We start from the raw sequence: 26,869 nt of genomic DNA, 5'->3' as shown, positions 1-26,869 counted from the left end.
GTGAACACAGGCTTTGGGGTTTTGCAGCTTCTCTTCATAGTGATGCACTCAAAATGTTTCTTGGTGTGACAGAGCCTCCCTCTACCCTGCCTATGAAGAGGATAATCCTCATGCTCTGCATTGGGATTTCTCCCTGCCAGGACAAAAGGAAGCAAGAACACCACCATGTTACAGAGCCCTTCTCTGCTAGAGCATCCTCAGGGCTAAGCAACTTCAGTATAACAGAGAAAACAAAAGAGGAGAATCAGAAGATTGGGGGGAGGGGAGAGGGGGGAACAAACAAACCCAAAAAGTAGATCCTGAAAAATATATTAGTAATTGCCATTAAATCATATTATGCTCAGACTAGATGGTCTTGAAGGTCTTTTCCAACCTAACTAATTCTATGATTCTGTAGCTCATCTTTACCTTGCTGAGGAGAACATTTCAGCTGGTCCACAAAACATCACGCCACCAGGCAGCTCTGGAGGAGTCTGTTGCTTTGTTTGGTCTCTTTGCTCAGTCTCTTGAACAGGAGGCTTAAACTGTGGCTAGGAGAGTCTGTTTTACAAGAGGTTGATTTATTTGCTTTGTAAAATAGAGTCTGAAAGGGAATATGATTGCCCTTTTTAAAATACATCACAGGAGTAAACACCCCACAGGGAAAAGAACAATTTAACCCAAAAGGCAATGTTAGCAGAGGAGCAAATGGTTATAAACTAGCTGTGAATTATTTAGATTTGAAATTAAGTGAAGATTCCTGAGTGTCCAAGTAGTGAGGTTTGAAACAGCTTTCCAGTAGGAATACAGTAGGAAAACAGAAAAGTGAGTTGCTTCTCAGGTGGAGGTTGCTCTGCTGCCAAGCAGCTGATTTTATGCAGTCTTGAGGGCCTCTTCCTGATGATTCTACAGGTTCCTCACAATCCTGTACTGCTAGATCATTCTGTAGTGCAGATGCTAAGTAATAGGAAAGGTGGTCAGAGTTTCTGCAAAGGATGGAGGATAACAATGAGCACGGAACCATGATGAACAAGATTCTCTAACCACGCAGAGCAAATACAGAAAGATCATGGGACTATTTGGATTGCTTTCAGCAGGCTCTAGGCAAGACAGCTGCAAAAGAAGCTGGCTTCTTGCAGGAGTGACTTGTGCTCTTTTCCTAGTATGTGGGTAGCTTTTGTATACTCTGGTTCACAGTTTTCTTTTGGTTTCCATAAACTACATTTTTTCCACTTAATTCCTTCAGCCCTCAGCCAAAGCAAAGTCCTTTGCCTGGAGACAGGACAGGCCTCCCTCTCCTTTTACCACCATAATGAAGTAATGGAAAATTCTTGTCATTTCTGGAAGCAGAATGTTAGATTATGACCAAATATCTTCCTCCTTTCCTGTAAAAATCTCCTTTCTTTCTCCATTAAAATTGCATGTGGCAGTACCTTCATTGCAACAGCAATTGAAAACAGTGGTTAAGTTTTGCACAATGGACAGAAGGTAAAGTTCTAAAGACTGCCAGGGATTTTTTTGCTGGATTAAAGGGAAGATCATCATTAAAATCCTTTTCATTTATACTTTCAGCCCCTTAAATTTCAGTACAAGAATCTTTAGAAGATAAATGGCTCAGGGCATCTTTTCTTCTCTGCAGTTCTTAGCCTGTATCAGACTCATGAAAGTGTCTTTTTTTTTTCCCCAAACATGAAGAATCCCTTTGCTTGTCTCTACTTAAGCAAGCCATCCAGACAGAAATCCCCTTTTCAGTGGTACTGGCTGTATATGCACATCTGAAGGAAGCTGAGAGGGTCTGCTCAAGAACCCTTGCTGAGCATCATCCAGCATGTTGCAGAAGGAAAAAGACCTTGTGTCTGAGCCAGCCCAATGTCTGTACACAATGTCCTGCTCAGACCTGGGTTTGCCTGTGGCGCTGGACCTATGCAACACAGAGTCCATCATGCTGTGACTCCTCTCTTAATGCCTCTCACTCCTCTCTAAATGCCTCTTCGAGGCTATTAGACCTATTTTCATCTCCCTAATTAAAGCCAGAACACACCAATTCTTTGTTATTTTCTCATCAGTCTTTCAGGAAAATAACACCAAATGAAGAATGTTCTCTGAGCAGTCCCCAAGGGAAACAGTCATTAAACAAATGCTGCCTTTGACAAAATAATTTACTTCTTTTCCTCTCAGAAGAGGTAAAATACTCTTTTGCTGTTCACTGCTGTTGGCCAACGCATGCATTTTCAGGGAGATCATAGAATCAACCAGATTGGAAGAGACCTCCAAGATCATCCAGTCCAACCTAGCACCCAGCCCTGTCCATGTCACCAAGTGCCTCATCCAGCCTTCTCTTGAACTCCTCCAGGCACAGTGACTCCACCACCTCCCTGGGCAGCCCATTCCAATGCCAATCACTCTCTCTGCCAACAACTTCCTCATCACATCCAGCCTAGACCTCCCCCAGTACAACTTGAGGCTGTGTCCCCTTGTTCTGTTGCTGGTTGCCTGGCAGAAGAGACCAACCCCACCTGGGTACAGCCTCCCTTCAGGTAGCTGTAGACAGCAATGAAGTCACCCCTGAACCTTCTCTAACACCCCCAGCTCTCTCAGCCTCTCCTCATAGGGTTTATGTTCCATGCCCCTCACCAGCTTTGTCACCCTTCTCTGGACACATTTCAGTATCTCAACATCTCTCTTGAATTGAGGAGCCCAGAGCTGGACACTGTACTCAAGGTGTGGCCTGACCACTGTTGAGTACAGGGGCAGAATAACCTCCCTTGTCCTGCTGGCCACACTGTTCCTGATACAATGCTTATTCATGCTCTCTATCACCCACAAGTTCCTATGAACAAAGAAGGGAAGGTGCTTAGCTTATATATAGTGCGTGCATCAGGTGGCAGTTTGGGAGTAAAAGAGTCTTCTGTAATTGCCACAGTTGAGTGAAACCATCAAAGTTGCCTCTCATTTGTATTATTAATGGATGTTTTCAACAGAGCACAGCCTGTCAGGTCACAGGCATGAAGCTGAACAGAGGAAGTTCCATCTAAATAGCAGGAGGAATGTCTTCACTTTGAGGGCAGTAGAGTACTGGAGCAGGCTGCCCAGAAGGATAGTAGTCATTCACAACTTTCCTGGATGCCATCCTGTGCAGTCTCCTCTAGGTGAATCTGTCTAGCAGGGGGAGTTGGTGCCTTACCACCCCCTATCATTCTGTGCCCCTTCACAGAGAGCTGCTGTCGCCTACTACCCGTTGTGGTGAACGTTTTGCTCCAGTGCACACCTTAACAAGCCCCTTCTTAATGTTTTTCAGCCCCCCAAAGTTGAGAGTCTAAACGGTTTGCTGCTGGGCTACCGGATCTACTATCGGGAGCTGGATTACGACACTGGACCTGGAACAGAATCCAAAACCATCCAAAACCCTTCAGCTTTAAGAGCAGAGCTCACACGTAAGCCTATATCTGGGGCTCTCTCATACCTCAGAATGGTAATCCATCAGTATACCACACACTGCTTGCTCTCTTGCCCCGTGGAAATCACACACAACTGTGTCTAAGAGTGCTGGGGATAAATTAGTTTTTAACTCAATCAGAGTGAAGATGCTGAAAAATGCTAATAAATTCTTTCTGATCAGCATCACTTGTAATGGTACATGCTAATCTATGCCAGCATGCTTGAATTGATGTTCTGTCCCCCATGTATCCTCTGATTTCCTGCTTTCCACTGCCTCCATTTCTTGATTACCCTGCTATACTTTGTTCTGCTATTAGACACACACACAAAAAAGAGAGAGACTTCATTTTCCTCAGCTGGGAACCTTTTTCTTTCTTGCTATTTTTTTTGTTAATAGTTTTTATAATTGACATTTTGTTTTTCTTTTTGCAGTGTAAGAAAGCAGCTGAGGGGGAAAAAAATTAAATAGAATTGGTACAGTTGCAAACTGCTTGTCCCTGTTTTGGAGTAAAATAACAAAAATGAGCAAGAATTTTATGGTGCACACTTGCCATGTTAGTCACTGGGGGTTTGGGCTTACTTGGAAAGAATGTAGAGAGGAGAGGAATAATAGAAAAATGAAAAGGATTTTTAGGCAAAGGCTGGAAGGGAAATCAGAGGGAAGGATAGGTAGAATAAAATGATGGGAGGCAAAGATGTGAGCAGTCAGTAGCCTGAGAGAATTTGGTCCAGCGATGAGATGCGTGCAAGGAGGGACCAGATTTCATCCTGCTTGTTGCCAGTGGAATATTCACATTATGAGAGTACTTACTGTAGGAGCAGCAGAATAGGGTTATGTGGTGGTTTGGGTGTTACCTGCCCCTCCATGCACTTCAGAAATCACCCAGATTAGACTCAGCCAGCTCTGGAAATTGAATGAAGCTTATATGTGCAACTTAACATAATATTCAGGCAGATATTTGCAATATATCTACAGTTATATACAGAAATATACAAGGTAAAAGGTAATACAGAAATACAACAGCCCTCCCAGAAACCTGAGTCCTCTGGAGGGGCTCCCAACTGCCCTTCCACCTTCTCCCACCCTTCTGCTTTACCCCAGATGTTGCCTTGTGCCCAAGGAAGGATGGAGGGTCGGCCAGGTGGGTTAGGAAGCAAGTGGATTAATCAGAGAGATGGAAGGTGAGGTTAGAGAGAAAGGCAGCTCAAAGCCCAGACACAGAGTGACTCCCTTATCTATGTTTGGATTCTTGCTCTTATACCTCTCAGCAAGCCTATGAGTGAAGTAGACATCACCACTGTTTTCCTTTCACAGCCTGTAATCTAGTTCTTCTCACCAAAACATTCTAGGTAGCCTCAAAGTAGCACAGGTTAAATGAGACTATTTTAATGCCTTACATCCTCTTCCCTATTGGTCTGAACCCATAAAAGTGGTTTCTACAAAAGCAAGAGTGGTTTTTGTGAGGATGTGGGAAAAGTGGATGCTTCAAATGTTAAATGTAAGCTCCTAACTCTGACCTCACCTACATGGGCAGTGGTGAATGGTGACTCTTCTCAGACTGTACTGAGTTTTGACCAGGACAGAATAGAGATGTAAAGCTGCTATACATCTAGATATGCATAAGGGTGGTTTCCTAGACAAAAACTGAATGACTGACTCTATATTATCATGAAATGTTCCCTAGCCTCACAAGCAAGGGAGCCTGTGAAATCGACCAGTGTCCTCTCTTCTTTCTTCTTGACCCTGCAGCTATGTTCCTAATAGCTGTAGAGTGGAAAAAAGCCCAACATGTTGTATCTCTCCAGGGAGTCAAGAGAGAGGAAAAGGTGGAGACAAGTGTATTTTAAGAGAAATTTCCTTCTTTCTCTTCATAATATGACAATTCTCACCTTAGAACACCTCTGTTCCTCGCTGACCTGCGGTTTTGCACAGCTTAGCATACTATTACAATTCACTCACAGCAGGAATATTGAATTCTATAAATGAAACCCTGGGAAAGCTAACACACATTTAAAGAAACAAGTCCTGTCCTCTTGTAAGTGTTTGCTCTTTGCAGCTCATGCTCCAGGTCTTTACCCTGCAGCTTCTCAGGTTTTGAGTTTTGCATGTTGAGTAATAAGGATGGTACATGGTGTCGGGAGTGTGTGTGTGTGTGTGCCCCCTCTTAGAAATTGTTTCATTTTAACTTGTTTGTTCTACATAACCTAGAAATCAGAACGTTTCTGTGTTGTATATTTGTGAGCTCCTCTGTCTGAGGAGGAAATGAAACAGTCCCGTGTGAGCGAGATGCTTTTGATGTGTTACGAGAGAGTGATGTGATTTTATTGCCCTTCAAGGTATAGTCCTAAAGCTCAAACTGTGTGTGTGCTGCATCATTTGCCTCTGTCTCTGCTGTACATCATTTGCAATAACTATTTCCTTGCACTGTAACAAGCTTTCTGCTTTGCTTACCCTGAATAGCCCAAAGCAGCTTCAAGACAGTGAACAGCAGCTCTGCATTAACGACGTATGAATTAACACGTAAGTGCACATTGCCTTTAGATGAGACTCTTTGTAATGGTTCAGCATAGACTATAGGCAAACTCCTATGGTGCTCCTCAGTGGATCGAGCAGAAATCAACGTAGATTAATGATTCTGCTTTCTGGAGTTTTCTTTTCCTTTAAGCTTTTGCTTTCCCTACATCAAGAGACATTGATGATGCAAGTAGGTAGCTGTTGTAAAAATCTGGCTGCTGGGAAGGTAAAACATCATTGACTGTAACAACTCAGTATTGCTGATGCTAAATGAATTTTGATTCGCTTGCTACATATTTTGCAGTCCATCTGAGTTGAGCTGTATCACATCATTAGTCCTAGGATTCAAGCATTTGAATGCTCAAGCATTCCATGGAGTAGGAGGCTAGTTTAGAGAGGACCCAATGAATTCATGTGCATCTCCAGAGGTGTTTTCAATTGGAAATGAATAAAATAGCATTCGACAGAGTTAAAAGGCAAGTTGCTTTGTGGTGGTGATGGTTCACTAGATAGGTTTTGCCCAAGGCTTTTGAGTCACAGATTGTGATGGGCTGGAAAAAAAAGATATATAAAAAACAAAGTCCTATCCCCACTGAAACTTGCATGCATGAACTCTCACGCGTCCCATTTTCTTCCACATCCATCTCCCTTGTGGCTTTTCAGGGCAGCAATTAAAGTTTCCCTGTACAAGCTGCCCAGTGCTGGATTCTGTATATCTCGCTATATTTTGTTTGCTTGTTTACAAACCTAGCACTGTTATTAATGATCTGCTTGCTATGTGTTTTGCAGTCCATCCTGAGTTCTGTGATGTCACATCCAAAAATTAGGGATGTATCTGGTATCATTTATAGTATGGCTGAGACTAGGGAATGCTGCTGGACTCGAAGTCAGATACAGGAGCACAATGTTCATAAACACTTCTGTGAAACTGAAATTAGGCAAAAATTAGGCAAACCTGGGTGATCTTATCCCGGGCAACCAGCAACAGAACAAGGGGACACAGTCTCAAGTTGTGCTAGGGGAGGTCTAGGCTGGATGTTAGGAGGAAGTTCTTGACAGTGAGAGTGATTTGCCATTGGAATGGGCTGCCCAGGGAGGTGGTGGAGTCACCGTCCCTGGAGGTGTTCAAGAAAAGACTGGATGAGGCACTTAGTGCCATGGTCTGGTTGACTGGATAGGGCTGGGTGCTAGGTTGGCCTGGATGATCTTGGAGGTCTCTTCCAACCTGGTTGATTCCATGATTTGGCTTATTGAATCCTACCAAATCAGTGGCTTGCTGTCAGCCACAGACTTAAGGGTACTGTCCATAGAGAGCAGAGACAGAGAGAAAATTGGACCCTTGGATATGTGTGTCTGATTTCAGTGCTCATTTAAATACAGCAATGTGTATTATTGATCACTCTCTTACTCTTAATTTCACTGTTATATATTTTAGATAGATTTCTGTAGGGATTGATTTTTGTTTCATACTGAAAATGCAAAATCCAAAGTGAAATCGCTCAGGCACTGCCTCTCCTAATGACGTTGACATGATTCTGCTCCACCTTCATTTGCATCTGTTAATTACCCTCATATAACTGAGTATTTCTAGATCTTTGTCGTGCTGCACTCCCACTTCTGCCTCATCTGTCAGAGTGGTTTCTATATGTCAGCAAAGAAATTGGTTGCCTGGTGGCCAAACAGAGTCCAGACTTCAAATTCTCCTTTGTCTTTGTGATTGATACTCAGGCCTGTGGTCACTTGGAAGGAGAAATGTACCCATGCAGTACTTTGAATGGGGTTCCAGATTCCCTGCTGCAGGTCTTCTTCTGCACCCTGCTTCAACAGTGATATTGCTGAGCAGTGCAGTTGCTAAATGACTCCCTAGATGGAAGTCCCTGGGGTTAAACAAAAGCTTGGAGCCACATCCTTTCCCACCAGCAAAGATCAAAAGGAGCCCTTATGCTGAACATTCAAAGCAAAGCCCTGCCTTTTTCTGTCACTAAGAATGACCTAGAGATGTTCCCTTGCCTTGTTACCCATCAGCAATTATTCCTCTTACTGGAGCAACCGATGGAAGCTCCTGCCCTCCTGCCATTCCATCTCAAAGCTCCTCCAAAATTATGCCAATCCTGCTGTGGTGTATGAATTAAGAAAGGATGGAATTGGACATTGCACTACTGTACTGTTCTCATGCTGCATTTCATGAGAGAGAAGTCTGGTGGTCAAGAGGTGATGGAGTCTGAAAAATAGCTGTAATGTAGTACAAATAATAAGAGATAGTATCTTACTTTTTCAGAGTTGAAGAAATACAAGAGATATGAAGTACTGATGACAGCATATAATGTCATTGGTGAGAGCCCCACCAGCACACCCGTGGAAGTGTTTGTGGGTGAAGCAGGTAAGTAAAAGTTTATTTAGTTGATTTTGTTGTTGTTGTTGTTTTCATTAAAGCCATCAAATTTTAGTAATCTCCAGCTAATGTTTAATATTTGTCTGGGACAGAGATGATTTGAAAGGTTCCCCAGACATGATCGCTCTCAGTTTTTTGTGGTGTCCTCTCCTGGAATCTGTTTGCACTGGCAGTTTCTTGCTGTTTGAAAGCCAGCTGGTCTACAGGAATAAGGGGAGAAAGGGCATTTGAAAGAAAGAAGAGAAAATATTTTTGGAGTTGCAGGAGGATGACTGTTCATCCCAAATTAGCTTGAGGGAAAAATTGACTCAAGTTAAAGAAGTGAAAAGTGGAGCACAGGAAAGCCACGAGGGAAAAGAAACAAAACTACAAAACAAGGGAGACTTGGAAAGCTGGTTCTTTATTTTATAGCTCTCTGTGTAGAAACATTGCCTGTGCACCACACCTTGCTGTATTTTTATGTTCTGCAAGTCAAGAAGACACTCTGTCTAGTTTAATGCTAGCTTTGGAGCACAGGCGATGATTACCCTCAGGAACATGCAGACTCTATAGCTGCATCCACAGCTCTAGAGCGGCTGAGGCAGGGCATCAATTCATACCTTTACTTATCATGGATCAAGGCTGTATTTATGAAATGTAACTTGCTGATCGTTTGTAAATCCCTCCATTGGAAATCTGGAGGCAGAAATCAGGGCAGGACAGCTCAGCCACTTCTTTGACTGCTTCATGAGACAGGTGATTTTGCAGAGCCCGGATAACCCACAGCCAAATCTGTTCTTCTCACTAACTCCAGCTGAACAGCAGGACTGGAATATAGCTGATGTCTTCCTCCCAGCCACGGCAGTGGGGCTGTATTTACAGTGACCTCAGCTGGAGAGAGCCTGGCACCAAAATAGTTGTTAGTTATGGTATCAATTTCTGCAGCAGCATCTTTTGAGGCTTAGAACAAGAAGAGGCAACATGCACCCTCCTGTTGTTCAGTCTGCCACCACCAACCAATCTCATGACACTTTTGTTCTTCTCTCTCAAGGCTGGGATGTAGAAGATCTCAAAATCAGTGTTAAATTACTTTATTATTCTTCATTAAATATTCTAGTGCTCAAAACCAAGCAAAGCACAATTGGTTTAAATGTTTTTAACTCTACTGCACATTTTTTTTTCAACTCTGCTTAACCTTTTCATTTCACTATCTTGCTCTGAAAACATCATAAATTAATCAGAGCAGCATGGTTCTGGAGAGACAGCTGGCAATATTGACTTCCCCCCCCCTCCCCAGCTTACTGCTGCTCCAACTTACTTCTGCAACTGCAGCAAAGAAAGCCCCAAGTGGGGCCAACTATATCTGGCTTCAAAGCACATTTTTGTTTCAGAGCTAAATATCTCACTGCCGCAAACAGAGCCAGCACATGCATTTGTACACATGTTCACAGCACAGAAAATCAGCTGGGGAAAACAAGGAAATGCTGTTATAATCATGGTTTTTAATCCCAGGGTCCTGGTCTTTGTTATCATAACTCAGACAGGGAACACAGGGCAATGGAAAGAGCCAAAGTGGAGAGGAAACTGAGACATTCAGGAGACCTTCTTCCCCAAGCAGAGCTGATGTGCCTGAAGTTGTAGTGCAACTCAGATGGGTTTTTAGAGATGCTGGGTTTACCTGTGGTTAGGGACAGTCCAGGTTCACCCTGTAGAAGTGATGAATGTAGGATCTTCCTGCCGATTTTCACTCTTGTTGTGTGAAGTTATTACACTTTGTTATATAACTGCCTCTTCCACCTCCAGAACTGGCTGTGATTTATACTGTGAGTGAAGTGATTGGAGCTGGTATTGCAATTTAAGTTTTAAATTGATTTGTGACACCTTTGAGTTAAAGTGTGCTGTGAAAAGACAACTTTTTGTTGTTATTGTCTGCTCAGTGTTCTTGCCCATGGTAAAGGCAGTTAGGCAGCAAGCTGGAAAAAAATGGGTCTGCTTGGCTTCAGCAATGGAGCATCCATGTCAGAAACAGAGAAAACCTTCCCAATAAACAATAAATGCTGACAGCACAGGCATAGCACTGAACACAAAATGACTGAAGGGCACCAGTGTCTGGTCTGAAGGCCCCAGGTGACTTATGTCTTAGTACTGCTGAATAGTGTTTTGTTCTGCCTTAAGGGTTGCAGTGATTATGGTAAGTGCAAGAACATTCCTCTCTTGGTTGTAAAAAGGAATATACAGCATGTGCCTCTGGGGAAACGTGCTGGGTTTAGGCCAGCTCAGTCCAAGTACCCAGTTCTGTGCAGTTCTGGTGGGTGTTTCATACAACATGGGCCACCTGGGATGGCTGATGCAGTGTTTAACTCTCTACAACCACCTGACATGAGGTTGCAGTAAGGTGGAGGTCAGTCTCTTCTCCTAAGCAACAAGTGATAGGACGAGAGGAAGGAAATTACCTCAAGTTGTGTCAAATGAGATTTAGGTTGAATATTAGGAGTAGATTTTTCACCCCAAAGAATTGTCAAGCCCTGGACAGGCTGCCCAGGGGAATGGGTCAGAGTCTGCATCCCTGGAAGGATTTACAAGCTGTGTAGATGTGGTACTGAGGGACGTGGTTTAGTGGTGACCTGGCAGGGCCAGGTTGGATTTGATCTGAAAGGTCTCTTGCAACCAAAATGGTTTTATGATTCCACATCTGGCACAGCCAAGGTAACCAATGCAGAAGGAAGAATATTTGTTATTCCTTCTTTCTCTCTTGTACTCTCCCCTGGTAGATTTTCCTATCATGGTGTCTGGACTTCTGCTATAAAAACTCCAGTAGGCAATGGAGTACCCTGACAAAGTTATAAAAGAAAAGCTGTAAAACCCAACCTTTGGGCAGTTTTGCCAATCAAATGAGTAAAAAGCACCTGAATGGGAAGTTTCATGCCCTGGAGTGATGGTGAGCTGTACTCCAGCTGACAGCCACACAAGCCCAGACCTTAGAGGAGCAGACCTCTGCCTACTGAATTGTCTGGGGAATAGGGAACTGGATGCAGTCCTTTGAGGGTGTTTGGGTTTGGTTGTTATGGGGGATGTTGTAGCCACAAATTGACCAAAACCTTTTTGCTGTTAGAGTAGCCCATAAGATCAAAGGCTCTGTTTTGAGATCTGCTGGGATGTTTGCAGTACTTCCTGGTGTGGAGACCAATTCTTCATGCCAGGAGCACAGGCCAGGAGTCCTTGTGCTCAGCGCAGCTGGGAAGGATGCACTGCCAGTACAGTCTGAAGAGAGCTGTCATCCTTCCCTGATCTGCCTCCAGTGGCTGGATCCCTCTTCTTTGCAGACCAGAAGATCCTCAAAATGTCATCTTTTTAGAGCTGGCTGCAGCTCTGCCCTACTCATTAGAGAACTATGTGCATCTCCAGATGAATGACAGCAAAACTGAAAGCCGCCACTTGCAGAAATTAGAGAGCCACAGCCCCATCGGCAAGCCCCCTTCTTGCCTTGTTAATTCATTTAACAGCTGAGCTGTCAGGGATGCTGGCATTGATTGGGAAGGCAGTGAGTGTTCAGCAAGAGGCTGGGTACTGCTATTCATCCCAGCCCTAAATACAGCTGCTACCAGAGGTGCTGTTCTGCTCAGCTGAAATTAAGACTCTGTTAGAGCAACCACTATATCAAGTCCATTATTCTACTGGGTCGTTGTCACTATCTGATTGTGTGGTGGGCTCTGGAGTTGAGAAGAAGACTCCACTGCCTGCATTTTAATTACACAGAAATCACAGATTTGGGGCAGGTATGCTTCACCTAATTTGAGAAGGTGACTGAAATGGAAGGTGGCAACACAAATCCTGTGCTAATGAGCCTGCAGCCTCCAGTGCTATTCACATATACAACAAAGCTGTTCTGGATGAAGAATAATGGACTTTATAATTTCTTCTAGCAGCTGCTGCTGGAGGAGAGCACGTGTGTTGTGGAGAGGAGGTAGCAGAGAGACACTAGCCTTTAAACAGGTTGTAAATCCATTTGTGTGAAGAGGGGAGTGATGTGTGTCATTATAAATGATGGTGGCATTGGTGACCTTCAGAGTTCAGAAGAACTGATGAGGCTGGCTCGTTGATGTTGTTCTTTATAATGATCTCTGAGAGCTGATTCTGCAATGGGAAAGGCAAAGAGTAAAAAGAGCTAGGAGGCAGAGATCCCCTTCTTAGATGTTCTCTACTGAAATGCTGCCTTGGTTGTGCCATTATCTTTAAGAAATTATTTCTTGGCTGTCTCACTTTTTTCCAAGTGAAACTGCAGCTTGAAAACGAACAGAAATGCAGCAGAGAGATTACTGTTTCTTACCCTCTTCAAAAGCTTCAATTTGCCTCTTGGTGGAAAGCTAGCAGACACCAAAGCAAATTTCCCACTCTTGTCTGCAATTATTTTCATCTGCCCTCCTGCCTGTGGCTCCAATTGTATTCCTGGAGGTCACACACTTTATTTTGTCCACCCGTGGTTGACACATGGAGGGAAGTTCTGCTCTTCCAGTCTGGCCATCTCCAGTGTTTTACAGGCAAGAAATAGAAACTATTTGGAAGGTTCCAAGACCACAGTGATTTAGTTTTGGGAAAGAGGAAACAAAATATGTAGAGAGAAACATGCTAGGGAGAAGGAAGCCTTGTAAGGAAGTAAAGACTTGACTCCAGGCACCTGGCTCCCCTTTATAAACTGTTTCTAGCAAAGACTTCTTGTCCATTCTTACCTGGTTACCTCTGCTCAGGCAGTGTCCCTATGTCTCCCTTGCTAATGCCAGAGAAGGTTCTCAGAACAAGGCTTCTTTGTCTCTGAGTGTCTTCATCTCTTTCTGCAGACCTCAATCTTTTCATATGTTCATACAAAATTCCTTATGTGGTGTCACCTCCCCACTGAAGCTCACTTTCTGGAGAAGGGAGTCCCTCAGCCCTACCTTGGGCCCCCTTTCTCTTACAGCACAGCAGCTTTATCTCCTTCCTTCCCTTTCCCAAATGTAGCTGAGAAGATGCTGTGCCGAGGAGTCCCCTGTGCCTCCTTGTTAACAGCCTACAAGAGGAATGACAACATTTCAGGACTGGCAGCTTCAATCAGTCTGCAGTGGCCCCCTTGGCTGTTTTCTCCTATCTGTGTGGGACACGTGGGCTGTGTCTCCCGGTGACTGGCTGTGCCTATGCAGATAGGGAATGAGTTGCTGCTGGCACAGCTAGAAGAACTGGGTGGGCATTTCCATCCCAGATGCCACTGGAGGAAAGAAGAGAAGGATTATCATGGCCATTTCACATTGCAGTAGTCTAAAACCTGTCAGCCTAGGGACAGTGCCTTCTCTTGGTAAACAAAAGGGGACGGAGAGAAGCTATTGGAAAGCAGTATAATAAATAAATTATTGGTTTCACTTGCTCAAACTTTAAACAAAGGAGCTGCCCTTCTTTGGCACTTTAAAAGCATCAAGCCTCTGAAGTATTAGATATTTCCCTTTTAATTGTTTACACTTCTGAACATCAGCAAAAGGCTACTTTTGGGGGTTGGCAGGTGTCTGAAACATTGATCTTCTTTTTGTCCTCCCCTTCAAATGTAATGAATCTGCAGGTCTGTTTCAACATCATGCTCAACTGTGAGTTAGCTTTACAGCCTTTCTTGGAATGCCCTGCTCCAGGAGGACTGGGATTTCATCCCTATTTCCAGTGTCTGTCTCCTTGAGGAAAGAGTTTTCCTCTGAGCTTGAAGGTAGAGATGCATGACACATTAGAATAGAATCATAGAATGGTTTAGGTTGGAAGGGACCTCAAATATCACCTAGTTCTAACCTCTGACATGGGCAATGATAATTCCTGCTAGAACAGATCACTCAAGGCCTCATCCAACTTGGCCTTGAACAACTCCAGGGAGGGAGCATCCACGGTGCTCCAGCAATACACTAAAAGGGAGCGTAAAGGCAGAGCAGAGCAAGAAAGGGAAGGTATGGAAGGTCGGAGAAAGAAAGGGAAAAAAAGAAATGTGAGACATTTCCTGGTTGAGACCTGGGAGATAAACATCCTTTCAGTTTCTCTTGCATTGCTGGAACCTGTTATGCCAGTATCCCAACAGCTTTCTGTTTCTGGGAGTAGCATTAGTCACTGGGTACATCCCATCCGTATTTCTTGGATTTTAAGCTCCTCCAGACTCACTCTACACGTGGTTTCCACTTGGGGCTTGTCTGCAGCAGGTTCAGTGTGGATTTGTCACTCCCATCAATGCAGCTGGTGGTAATAGCAGTACAGATAGCACTCGGCTGCATTATCTAATCCTGCAGGGCTGTGACAGGACAGTAAAAAATAACAGACTGAAGTGTGCCTACATTAGAGCATTAGTTATTCCTGGTGTGTTCCTTGTGTTGCTGCAGTGCTGGGGAGTTATGGTTACACATTTTCTATATACACTTTGGTTCCCTTTCCTATTCAAACCGGTGCTTTTATTTTTTCAGGGTGGTTTTACATTCCTAATCTGTTTACAGACGAGCACAAAGATTTCATAACTAAACTTCCCAAAAGTGGTAGCTTAGCTCAGTAGCTGCTCTTATAATGGCAAGCCAGAAAGTAACTGTGCCAGTGTGAGTCTGTGGGAGAAGTGTCCTTAATGTCAACATGTCAAAAAGACATCCCTGCAGCTCTCTGGAGACTGAAATCTAATGTCAAGGCAGAAGGAAGCAAGTCTAAGTAAGAGCCGTACTGCTGTCAAAGCAAGTTATTCTACCATATAAGAAAAGGAGTTTTAAGAGAATGCACTGGAAAGCAGTGTCCAGATTGAGACATAGATTTGATGGGCTTATTTGACATCTTTAATTCTCCATTGACAATCCAGAAGCTCCCTAAAATGATTTGCAGTGTTTTCATGCTGCAAGTAAAAGCTGAACGCTCGCCTCATTAACAGCTCATTAAGTTGTTAATATTGGTCATAAGCAGCCTTTGGTACAGCAGAGTGCTTTATACGGTGCGGCAGCTCCTGCTTAGCTCTGCTGTAATTGCCTCTTTTTATCACGTCTCAACGTAGGAAAGATGCTTCTCTCCAAGCGAAAATATCATCAGCTTTTGATCAACTGCGCTTGCTTATCTCTGCCACCGCTATTGCTGGTGTGGGTGGCGCTGGGCTGCAATTGCCATGCAATGTTTTGCTCAGATGATGAACCTCCGTCTCGCAAACCCAACCATTTGATGTCGATTTGCAGTACCGAATGCAGCCCGAGACGGACAGGCTCTCCGTGCTCAAATTCATCATCAAGACTTCTGTCTTTGTTCCGCTCTTGGTGCAAGCAGCAGTGGGAGTGGTAGGACAAATTAGCTGTTCTGCTGCAGTGTTATATGGCCTGTGAAGAACCGAGAGCAGGGACATCCCTGCGCAGTACACAGAGGGCGGAGGCACGCAAAGCCTGATCGTGTATGCAAAGCCTTACTAAACTAACTGCAAAGCTACTCTATTAAAAGCAAAGGAATTAACCTTCCTTTCAAAAACATGAGCGATCAGTGGCAAGGGAAAATGGACCATAAATTGCACTGGTAAAAAAGTGGGGAAGCCCCTGGCTGATAACTCCATATTCAAGCAGACACAGGCTGGAGTTTGAGTGGTTTTGACTGAAAGGTTACACTTGCAGCCAAATTTCTATTTCCCTTAATTGTGCAGCCCTGCTCTGCTTGTTTTCAGTCATCCTGGGATATGTGAGCAAAACGTTGTAAGTATTTTCATATGGGTCTCAACTCCCGTGGCTTTGCCTCCTCTGTATGGCTTTGCTGTGAAGCCAGCTGTAGAGAAACACAGTTGGTTTTCTTTCCTGACATCTGTTTGCTGTATCCATCGTCAATCATGGAACTGGAGGCATTTCAGGTTGCCTGTTCTAGCCTGAAAACAAAAAAAAAGTTGTTATTTTTTTTCTCAGGGAAGCATGAATTAGCAATATTTAAAACATTCTGACCACAGCTGTCTGGACACCATGATGATATGGAAGCACAAGAACCACAGTGATGAGCTCAGGGATGCTTTGATGACTGGAAAATACACACACACAAAACATAGAAGACTCTCACTCAGAGATGATAAAATGTAAATTTAATCTCTCCCTCCCCAGTCACAGCCTTCCCTGAGCTCCCTGACCACTGCAATCTGTAAGTCATAAATTAATCCCACAAGGGGGTCAGCTACCCAAAGGTGCATTAAAGGCACAGCAAAAGGTTATCACAGTGGCAGATCTCACCTGCCCAGTCTGACTTTTTCCCAGTATAGCTTTTAACATTTGGTATATGGCAAACCCAGTGGAGATTCACCCCAATTATTTGACACGCTCTCTTGGCTTTAGTGGAGCTTAAGGAGCTGTTTGTGCTTATTAGGCTTTAGTAGGTGCTGCTATTGCTTTTAGTGAACTTTAAGTGGGTGCTTCTGTCAGCTACCATGAACTCGTGGTACTGAGATATTAGAGTGTGAGATTAACAAGTCATAAGGAGTGAAACATGACTATAAATGGAGGAGGAATGAAGCCTTGAAGCCAGAGAGCCTGACTTGGGTAATATTGCCTCCAGCCAATGGGCAGGCTTATTTAAGAACATTGAGAGCTGTACTTTCCCACCTAGTGCTGCTCTCACCCCTCCCAAAGCACATGAGGGAGGATCAGGCCAGAGTATCAAACACTCAGCAGTTCTTCACCATTCCTTGCACCCTTAAACAACCTTCACTACCTCCTGGGGTTGAATCCTGCGCTCATCAGAGCTGACACTGCTCTCAGTTACACAACCTTCACATTGGGTTAGCTCTGCTGGCTTTAGTGGCTCTAACCCTGATTTGCATTGATGTAAGGGAGAGGGGAATTTGACTTGCAGGTTTATGCCTGTGTGTTTGTTTGCGCATACCTAATGCTTGTCAGGCTCTTGTTGTTCCTGTGCATGGGTCCATCTCCGCTGACTGATGGGCTGCCTGCCTGTGTGTGATCATATCCTTGTTGACACAAAAGAAATAGAGGGAAAAGCCATTATTATTATTTCCCCCCTTCCTGTTTTAACCACCTGTATGCCCTTTCCAGAGGCAGTCTGACAGTTCTCTAAGGGCTTTTACATGGGGGCCAGCCATTCTCAGTCCCTTGATGGATAATCTGAGTATGCAATGTGATAGTCTATTTTAGGTTTGTAATAGCTAAGTAGAACTGTAGGCTTCAGCAAAAAAAGGAAAAATAACAAATGTAGTGTTTGTTTGCAGGCTCTAACCATTCCACAGTACTGCTCCAACAGATTCACTTTGGTTGTAGGCATTGCAATGCAATCATGGTAAATTCTTCTCCATCACTCAGACCATGTCTTTCCCAAGAAAATCCTGGACCACACAACCTGGCTCCTTGGGAAATCTGAACTTCCTATTAAAAGATTAGTAATCACAGCAACAGTGTTTTCACCACTGCTGGAGGGGAGATGGTGAGGGACAGGATAAGAATTCTTTCTGCTTGAGTCACTTGCCACTTTATGAAGGCTCTTCATGAATAAGTCATATCCGTCAAGGTTTCCTCAGAACACGATTGCCTCCTCGGTTCGAGGAAATGGCACTGGCAGACAACCTCCTAGAGCCTGGCTCTGTGGAAAGGATACTCCATTTGTAGTCCTTTCTTCACTTCAGTGCTTTCCTGATATGTGCTATGAATGTCCTCTCTCCCTCTTCTCCCTCTAGCCCTGCCTCCTTCTCATAGAATCATACCTCTTGCAGATGCTGAAGATATGCCAACTTGATGTTGGGAAGCTTTCCAGTGCTAATCTGAGGATATTGCATTTGGTTGTTATTTGCAGCTGCTTTTATTTATGCTTTTTCATGACTTTAGTACCCTTAGCAATTTGATATGGCAAAAACACAGCTACTGTGCTAATTGTAGTATACAGGGAGGGGGGCAAGCGTTTGCCTACCCAGGTAAATATGACACTTGTGGATGTGCTGGATTCCCAAAGCCTCTTCCAGACAGCTCTTCTCTTTCTCCACTCCTTCTTCTCTGCCAAGTTAAGTCTATGTTTATCTTTTTATCTTTTTATCAATTAGATTGTGCTCACAGATTGTTCCCTCTTCATCAGCGTCCATGAGGATAAGAGAGATGTTAAAGTTCTTCTTGTATTGGCTTCCACTAATCTCTTTTACGGTAGGATGTATCAGTTTCCCTGGCACTGGTCTATGCAACCATGCAAATCAACACATACATCACATAGGTCAACATCCCTGCTAAAAACATGCTTATTCCAGCTGCTTTAACCTTCTCCCCACCCAGTAGGAGGTCAAGCTTCTCAAAGATGGGTGAGACCAGATTGCTTCTTTGCTGAGTTTCATTTCGAGTCTTAGGGTGACACAAATCTGATTTGCATGGTTTTGGTGCCCAGTTATTGTGCCTGAGTAAGAGATAGGAGTGCTTTGGTCCAGTGTTAGCATGTGGAGTTGTGTTGGAGAGGGCTAGACCCACATCCTTTGTATGTGGGTCTGCCTTTCATGTGAGATCTGAAATACAACTGAGTAACCCCAGAAGTTGCAGCCCTTGGAAAAAGCACTTACTTCCAGCACAAAAACATAGCCTGGCCTAAAACAGCCAGAAATTGGTGGGAAACATCTTTTGCATTCTAAATATAGCCTGTGCTGCTTTGTCACAGCAGAAAGCAGCTTCACAGTAGCTGTTTTTAAAGCACAATTAACTAATTGTTATTGAACTAATCAGCATCGCTCGCGCAGCATTCCTGATGGCACTGAGGTTCTGCTGCACTGGGGAAGCATTCTCCACTCCCACTTCTTTTTTGTAGGCATTGTGAGAAAATGGCTAATAAAAGCTGAACGTTTTTCTTTCATGCTGCTTTTTGCTTTGTGGAAGGAGTAACTGCAAACACCTGCAGATACACCTTTTTGTTCTTTCCTGGGAGGTACCATCCTTGCGTTCCTTCTCTAAGCCCATACTGCAAGAAAACTACTTGTGTTTTGCTCTGCCCATTCTGCAGAGCAGTCTCACTGTTTTATCTTGTGACCTTCGGTTTGTTGTGTTGAGTTTGGCTTTTAAAAGCCACTTAACTGTTGCTTTTTTACGCTGTAACTTGAGGGCAGTGGCTGCAATGGGAGAAGGAACAATCTGTTCTCCATGCCACTGTAGGGACAGAAGTTTAATATGGCAAGGATGGTCTAGGCTAGACATTTAAATAATAATCTGAGAGGTATTTTAAGTGTTATTAATCTAGCAATACATTGGCAAAGTAAATATTAATCTGAGAGGTATTTTCAGTGTTATTAAAACAGCAATAAACTGGTAAAGCTTGTGAGAGGATAGCGGAACAATCTGTGAAGAGCTTGGTGACCAAGATCTCCCAAACATCTGACCAGGCAGGGTGATCCTGCTGTGATGTGGGAAGATGGCTTTGAGCCCTACCCATATCCTTTCCAGTCTGTTTTCCATGACTGTGTGTGCCAGGAAGCTGTGTGTAAAGGTCAGAGATGCTGCATGTGTGACCTCGAGAGAGGTTCTCCTGCTCTTCTACTCTGCTCTGGTGAGGCTGCATCTGGAGTACTGTGTTCAGTTCTGGGCACCTCTGTTCATGAAGGACGTAGAACTGCTTGAGAGAGTCCAGTGCAGAGCCACAAAGATGATGAAGGGAATGAAGCATCTCTCTTACAATGAGAGACTGAGAGAGCCTGGGGCTGTGCTGCTTGGAGGAGTCTGAGAGGTGACCTCATCAATGTTCATAAATACGTGCAGGGTGAGTGCCAGGAGGAGGGAGCCAGGCTCTGCTGGGTGATGCCTGATGACAGGACAAAGGACAATGGGTGGAAGCTGAGGCATAGGAAGCTTCATGTAAACATGAGGAAGACTTTTTTCCCTGTGAGGATGACATAACACTAGAACAGGCTGCCCAAGGCGGGCTGTGGAGTCTACCTCTCCGGATATATTCAAAACCTGCCTGGATGTGTTCCTGTGTGATCTGGTATAGGAGATCCTGCTCTGGCAGGGCAGTTGGACTGAGTGAGCTTTGGAGGTCCCTTCCAGCCCCTGACGTTCTGTGATTCTGTGAATTTTCAGCACATGCAACGTTGAATCTTGCTGCGTCTTCTCTCTGGTTGTTACTCACTAGGTAGATAAGATTACCGCTGATATGTCAGAACATGCTCCAGACACCACTCCATTATAATGTGTAGACAGACAGATTAGAGGCTTTTTAGTCCTGGAGCTGCCTCTCTGTTCTGTGTTTATGCAACACATTGTGCAATGAGGTTCTGACCTCTAGGTGCTAACACCAAAATGCAAATATATTGATTACTGGGGAATGAAAGCAGGCATATTCACAAAAGCATGCTTTGCTGAACTGGGGTGGGGAAATGCTTGCTAGAGAGAAGAGGAGCAGAGGTCTCTACAAAACAGAAATTTGCTTGGGATTGTTTGGAACTGTGGGATCAAGCTGATGCACAAAAAATCTTCAGTCTCTCTCACTGCGTTTTTTTCTTCTCCTTTTTTTGCCTGCATATTTTTTGAAGTGGTTTGTGTATGAGGGAATCTTGTTCCAAACTCGTCTGTGAATTTCCTGACATGATATTGGCATTACAAGAAACAATTAGAGAATCAGGAGAGGAGAGATCCTTTGCTAGCCAGAAATTGGAGCAGATGTTAAGAGCAGCAAGGAATGCTCCATAAAAACAGTGACTAAGTTTACACAATGAATCACAAGGATTTGTAGCCTACCTGTGCTACAGAGCATCATGGTAACTGTCACTGAGAAAAGGAATAGGAGTTTCACATTGATTAGAAGCTCTCAGTGCCACACAGCCCAGAGAGCAAATATCCCAAGGAAGCAGCAAGAAAAACTAAGGTGAAGCTTCTGCAATGCATGGAGCTCTGCTCTGGTGTGGGCAGGCCACGGGGGATTTTAAGCACCTTCTCTTTAAAGGTTATAAGCATCTGCAAACTCAAACTGACTGCAGTGTGAGCAGAGGTTGCGCAGTACAAGTGGAAAATGAGGACAGTGATGGGTTTAAACGTGGATTTAGATATGTAGCTGTATTCATGAGCTCATTTTGACACTCCCCATTTCCAGATAGAGTTGTTGCTTTTATGTGATCCTGCCAACATCATCCAATCTTGAGCTGTGTGGTGTTGTTTTTTTTCACTAATTACTCAACCTTCTCAGCCTTTCTCCTTGTGTTTTGGCTGAGAGAGTTTCAAGGAGACAAACTCAAAGGTGAATGGAAATCAGATAAGAAAATAAATGTTTACAAATATCTGCATGAGATTCCAAGGTAGGATACGTGCACAGAATTTGATTTCATGAATGCATATCTGGGTGTTTTTAATCAGAGGATGTGAAATGCTTTCCTCCTGCTAAGAGCTGAGTTTGGACCCTCGGGGGGTCTGTGTCAATCCTGCTATAGTTGATAATGTCACTAAGACCTAAAGCAGTGTGAGGTATGCAGCTTTAACCTTGCTTTTTATGTAGTTGTGCTTTCAACAGCCATGGAAAAAAAAAAAATCAGAGCTCAGGTAATCTTGAAGAGCATTCCTAGAAGGTAAAAAAGGCTTTTGCATTCACCTTTAAAATGCAGTTGCTTTTGTTGGCACAGGCTGTCCATACATTCAGTGTGGTTTGGGGTTTCAAACAGGTAGAGTCTTTAGGGATGTGTTTCCTTCTTTGTGAAGTATTTCGTTTCACCCTTAATGTAATGTGCTGTCTGCACAGAGCCACATCAAGCATCAGCAACACTGCTCTGCTGTCCCTTGCTGTCAACAAGAAATCTGTGCTTGGAAGAGGAGGGACACATCAAGCTTTGAAAGTTGAACAGAGGGACAGGCTCACAGGGCACAAAACCAAACAATTTGCATCTCGGCAAGGCTTGGGGTAGCAAAGAGAAATGTCTTTTTCTGCGTCGTTGTTTTTTTTCCTCCCATCACATTTTCTACTGCCATGCCAGCAACAGCACAGTTCCAGCAGTGAGAGTGTCAGTGAGGAATGATCACTGGCAGGTTTTGACCAGTATGTTTCTTAAGCATGCTCCAAAAAGGGTTTGAGGCAAAGCTGTGGTTTTCTGGCAGTGGACTGCACATGCCAGTTTTCAAATTGTGACAGGGGAGACATAGATTGGATATTAGGGACAATTTCTTTACTGAAAGAGTGATCAGGCATGGAAAGGAGCTGCCCAGGGAGGTGGTGGAATCACCATCCCTAGAGGCGTTCGAAACACATCTAGATGTGACACTCTGGGACGTGGTTTAATGGCTGTGTTAAGCCAATGATTGGACTCTGATCTTAAAGGTCTTCTCTAACCAAAATCACTCAATGATTCTAACGATTGCATCTTGGAAACAGCAATTGTTGCAGGCTGGCAGGCAGGATCCAAAGAAAAAGGCTGTTACAGATAGTGCTTCTGACCCGGGTTTTGAGAGCACTTTGAAGCTGTCAGCTCGGGACACTGTCAGTCAGTAGTGTCACTACCTAGAGAGAAAATATGTGGCTAAAGTGATCCATTTTCTTCTGTGATTGTACTTATTCCTGTTTCCCTGAGCATGCCATCATCTGCAAATCTCCGAGGTGTATTTTCAGGTTGTGCTGTGTGATCAGTTTGGCCTCACACCCTGATGCGTGCTGTGAAAGTCTTAAAATCTTGAGATTTTTGGTCCTTAGCAGAGCAGCACAGTGTGACACTCAGCACAGCCAGCTGCCTCTGCTAGCGCTGCAGCAGGCTGCCTACACACCTTGCGGAGTCCCCTCCTCTGGAGACATTCCAAACCCGCCTGGACATAATCCTGGACAAATGTGCTCTAGCGACCCTGTTTTAGCAGGGGGCCTGTACTAAGTGATCTCTTCAAACCCCATTCCCCCTCCCCCCATGCTGGGATTCTGTGATTTGGTCCTGTGTGAAGCGCAGGAGCCAGGGCAGCAATGAGCCAAGCGCACCTCTGTGAATGACTGGGATTTTACTGATGGTTGCTGTCATAGCATCATAGAATCAACCAGGTTGGAAGAGACCTCAAAGATCATCCAGTCCAGCCTAGCACCCAGCCCTAGCCAGTCAACTAGACCATAGCACTAAGTGCCTCATCCAGGCTTTTCTTGAACACCTCCAGGGACGGTGCCTCCACCACCTCCCCAGGCAGCCCATTCCAATGCCAATCACTCTCTCTATCAAGAACTTCCTCCTAACATCCAGCCTGTACTTCCCCTGCCACAACTTGAGACTGTGTCCCCTTGTTCTATTGGTGGTTGCCTGGGAGAAGAGGCCACCCCCCACCTAGCTACAATGTCCCTTCAGGTAGTTGTAGACAGCAATGAGGTCACTCCTGAGCCTCCTCTTCTCCAGGCTAAACAACCCCAGCTCCCTGCATTTGCTACATCCAACTATAAAAAAAAAAGGAAACAAGAACAACAACAAAAAAAAAAACCAAACCCACCAACCAGTAAACAGTTTTAAGCAAGCACTGGCACAGAGGCTATCTTTGATGTTCACCTCTCACGTTTTAATTGCACGGCAGTAACTTTGCAACAGAGTTGCCGGTGGCAAGCGTGCGAAAAAAAGAAAGACATTAACTTTATTTATGTTTTGGATTATTAATGTGGCTGTTAAAATTCCTCCAGTTAGTTTTGATTGAATTGTTTTTTGGGTAGGGTGGTTTTTTTTGTGTGTGTGTGTGTGCGATTCTGTCGTTTAATGGAGCGGTAAATAAGAATTTCTGATAATGAGCCCAAGCATCTGTCACAACAACCTGGCGCCGGTTATTAACATTTCCATTAACGGCAGGGTGGGCAGTGATAATATGGAAACCACACAGTTAGAACAAAATAAATAGTTGGTGTCAGGCTGAGTGGGCGTTAATTACTATTTTATTTTATCACTCTGAGGGGAGGGAGAATTGGTAGGAAAAAAAAATGTGACTTATGAAGGTCATTCTCTCCACAAGAAAGAAGTCTCCAGAGGAACAGATAACCGGGGCTATCTAACTCGAGTGGTGAATGTTTTATCACTTCTATTTATGGCCCCTAAAGGGGCAGTGAGAAAAGAGGCAGCTTTCTGGGGTGGTCTGGGTGAAGGCTACAGCACCGTGAACGCAGAGAAAGGAGAAGTGTACCTTTTGCCCTGCCTTTCTCTTCCTCCTCCTGGAGTTAGAACAGGACACACTTGGGCACCTTTTCTGCAAGCAGAACACGTGCTGCTTTGTTAAGACCTGCCGGAGGCAGAGACAGCAGGTCGGGAAAACAGACTGTCCTTGCTAGCCGCCGGGGAAGAAAATCCACCTGCACCAAGTTGGAGCTTGACAAAGGGAAGGATGGTGTGACCCAGGTGCACTCCACGATTAGTTTTCTAGGACAGCACAATGCAAAGAAGAAATGCCATCAGGAGTCAAAAAGTGCCAGCACATATTTGGGAAGGTGTAATCAAAGCAGGACACTGAAAGCTGTTGAATCATAGGATGGTTTGGATTGGAAGGGACCTTTAAAGGTTACCTAGTCCAACTTCCCTGTAGTTGGCAGAGACATCTTCAACTAGAGCAGGTTGCTCAAGGCCCCAGTCTGTATGACCTGGAATCTTTCCAGGTATGGAGAGGTAACTTTAGACAGTATTTTGACTCGTGAGTCTTGCTTGGTTCCTTGGAAACAGGCTATGATAAAAGCCTTGATGCTGAGGAGGAGACCAGGCTGATAAAGGCCAGAGGGTTTCCTTGCTCCCAGGTACTTTCAGGAATGGTTGGTCAGGAGCACAATGTCACTGCCAAAGGCAAGCCTGAGACATTACAATAGAATGAAGACAAAATTCTCCTTTTGTTTCCCAGAGCTGCTGGCAGGAATTGAATTGATTCAATGTCTAACCCAGTCTGTGTGGGACAGAACATAACCAGGACCAGAGGCTCAGCTGGTTCTCAGTCCACGTGTACCGAGACTTTCCTGTGGCGCAGACACCTCCCGGGCTCGCTCTGGCAGCTGACTTGTGGCATAAACAGAGTCTGCTCTGGGTTTTTCCACAAATGGAAATTTACAACCTGGTTATGAACTAGTTCTGCTTGTCACTATTAATTCTTCTCTTTTGTTTTCTCTCTAGCACCAGCACTGGCCCCACAGAACATCCAAGTAAACTCCCTTTCTGCAAGCCAGCTAGAGCTCACCTGGGACCCTCCTCCTGCCGACAGCCAAAATGGGAACATCCAAGGCTACAAGGCAATCCTCCTGTTTCCACTGCTTTCATTTATCTTGCATGGCGTTGCTGTTACTTGTGAGATAGCTCTACAAGCTACCGTTGCCCTCGCTGCATAAGGCAAATTAAAACAGCTTTCAGACTGCAGTACAGAAATGGCACCAAGTCCCCAAACCAAAAAAAAAACAAAAAGAAGGGGGGGTGGGGGGAAGGGAGGGGATGAGATTTGGGCTTGGAATAAAAAAGAAAGTGTTTTGCTCTTTGTGGAGTAGGAGAGCATGGGGAAACAGGGTATGCAGATAAGGAGGAAGCTCCACTTACGCAGGCGACATATCTGCTCCAAAAAGCAACAGGCACACAAGACCTAGGGGCAAGAAATGTATTGAATAAAATTAACTGAGCTTTCTATCTATCAAATGTTACAAGCCATCAGGAAAAACAGAACTTTCTCCAAGCTAGAAGCCTGAGCCAGGTCAGATTTTGGGAGAATTATTTCATTTCCTTAACTTTAACAAAATTAAATCATAACATTAATTGCATTTGGTTCATAGGCAACAAGCACGTTGCAGAAGCATGTTGTTTAGCTTCTCCAGCATGAGAATGGACCCTCAGAGACTGGAAATGGGCAAGTCTACAAACAGTGGAGCTTGGCTTGGGTTCAGTGTCTGGCTCTGCCTCTGACCATGAATTTAAGTCCATAAGCGAAGAAAAGCCAAGCCAATGTGAATAATCTGGCATCCTTTCTTGGCAGTAACAAGCATCCTTATATATCAATTCATGTCCTTTTCCTTTTGTACACATATAGATGGCTCTAACAGCTTGGCTTGTAGAGCCAAGGTGGAGTCTTGCCTTGGCTCATTCTCTCAACTTTCTGGCTTGCATTGGACTGTTGTAATGCTCTTGCTGCCAGGCCTGTCCAATAAGTAGGGCTGGCACCACTTTTCCTCTTGGAAACAACTTCTCCAAAGCCTAATTTTATGGCATCAGGATGAAAATTATGTAAGGGAAGAATAGAGAAAAGTGCCTCAAGGAACTTCAGGGAAAGTCTTTATTACCCTCTTCAGGAAGGCATTTGTGTCCCGCAAACACAAACAGGGTAACTGTTGTGCACATAGAGGTGAATTATGGACAGCTGCATCGGGATGCCAGTGCTGACAGGCAGTGAGTGTTTCAGGGAGAATTAAAAACCTGACCCTCCCCTTGCTCAACCCTGGCAGTTTGTACCTGCTGTCATTAGATCGCATTCTCTAGCTCGTGCTTGATTTTTGAGTGATGTACTCAGCCATGGGGGTCACTGGACTCGGAGGGATTTGGCACGTGCTGAAAAGCGTTGGTGTCTCCTTTGAACGGGGGAGCGCAGAGCGAGGCTGTGCCACGTTCCTCCTTTTTCATGGCTGTGACAACCAGATCTTTTCTATGTGTGGGATGTGCCACC

General features: G+C 44.4%; 1 protein-coding gene across 7 annotated transcripts in view; it reads left to right on the top strand.

Annotated features, from left to right (window-relative positions):
- The window catches only part of SDK1 (sidekick cell adhesion molecule 1), a 510,565-nt gene that overhangs the window by 450,441 nt on the left and 33,255 nt on the right, over nt 1–26,869 (top strand). For 6 of the 7 annotated variants that reach the window (XM_064153646.1, XM_064153643.1, XM_064153644.1 and 3 more), the window contains 4 exons: nt 3,278–3,413; nt 5,879–5,938; nt 8,211–8,312; nt 25,342–25,457. In XM_064153646.1, coding sequence (XP_064009716.1) covers nt 3,278–3,413; nt 5,879–5,938; nt 8,211–8,312; nt 25,342–25,457 — 414 coding nt within the window. The remainder of the gene's footprint in view (nt 1–3,277; nt 3,414–5,878; nt 5,939–8,210; nt 8,313–25,341; nt 25,458–26,869) is intronic. The other variant, XM_064153645.1, reaches the window with a different exon arrangement.

This window comes from Pogoniulus pusillus, chromosome 13 (assembly GCF_015220805.1).
Source record: "Pogoniulus pusillus isolate bPogPus1 chromosome 13, bPogPus1.pri, whole genome shotgun sequence".
In the NCBI taxonomy this organism is placed as follows: domain Eukaryota; kingdom Metazoa; phylum Chordata; class Aves; order Piciformes; family Lybiidae; genus Pogoniulus; species Pogoniulus pusillus.
Note: the sequence above shows the minus strand (reverse complement) of the source record. Positions and strands in the feature narration are given on the sequence as shown.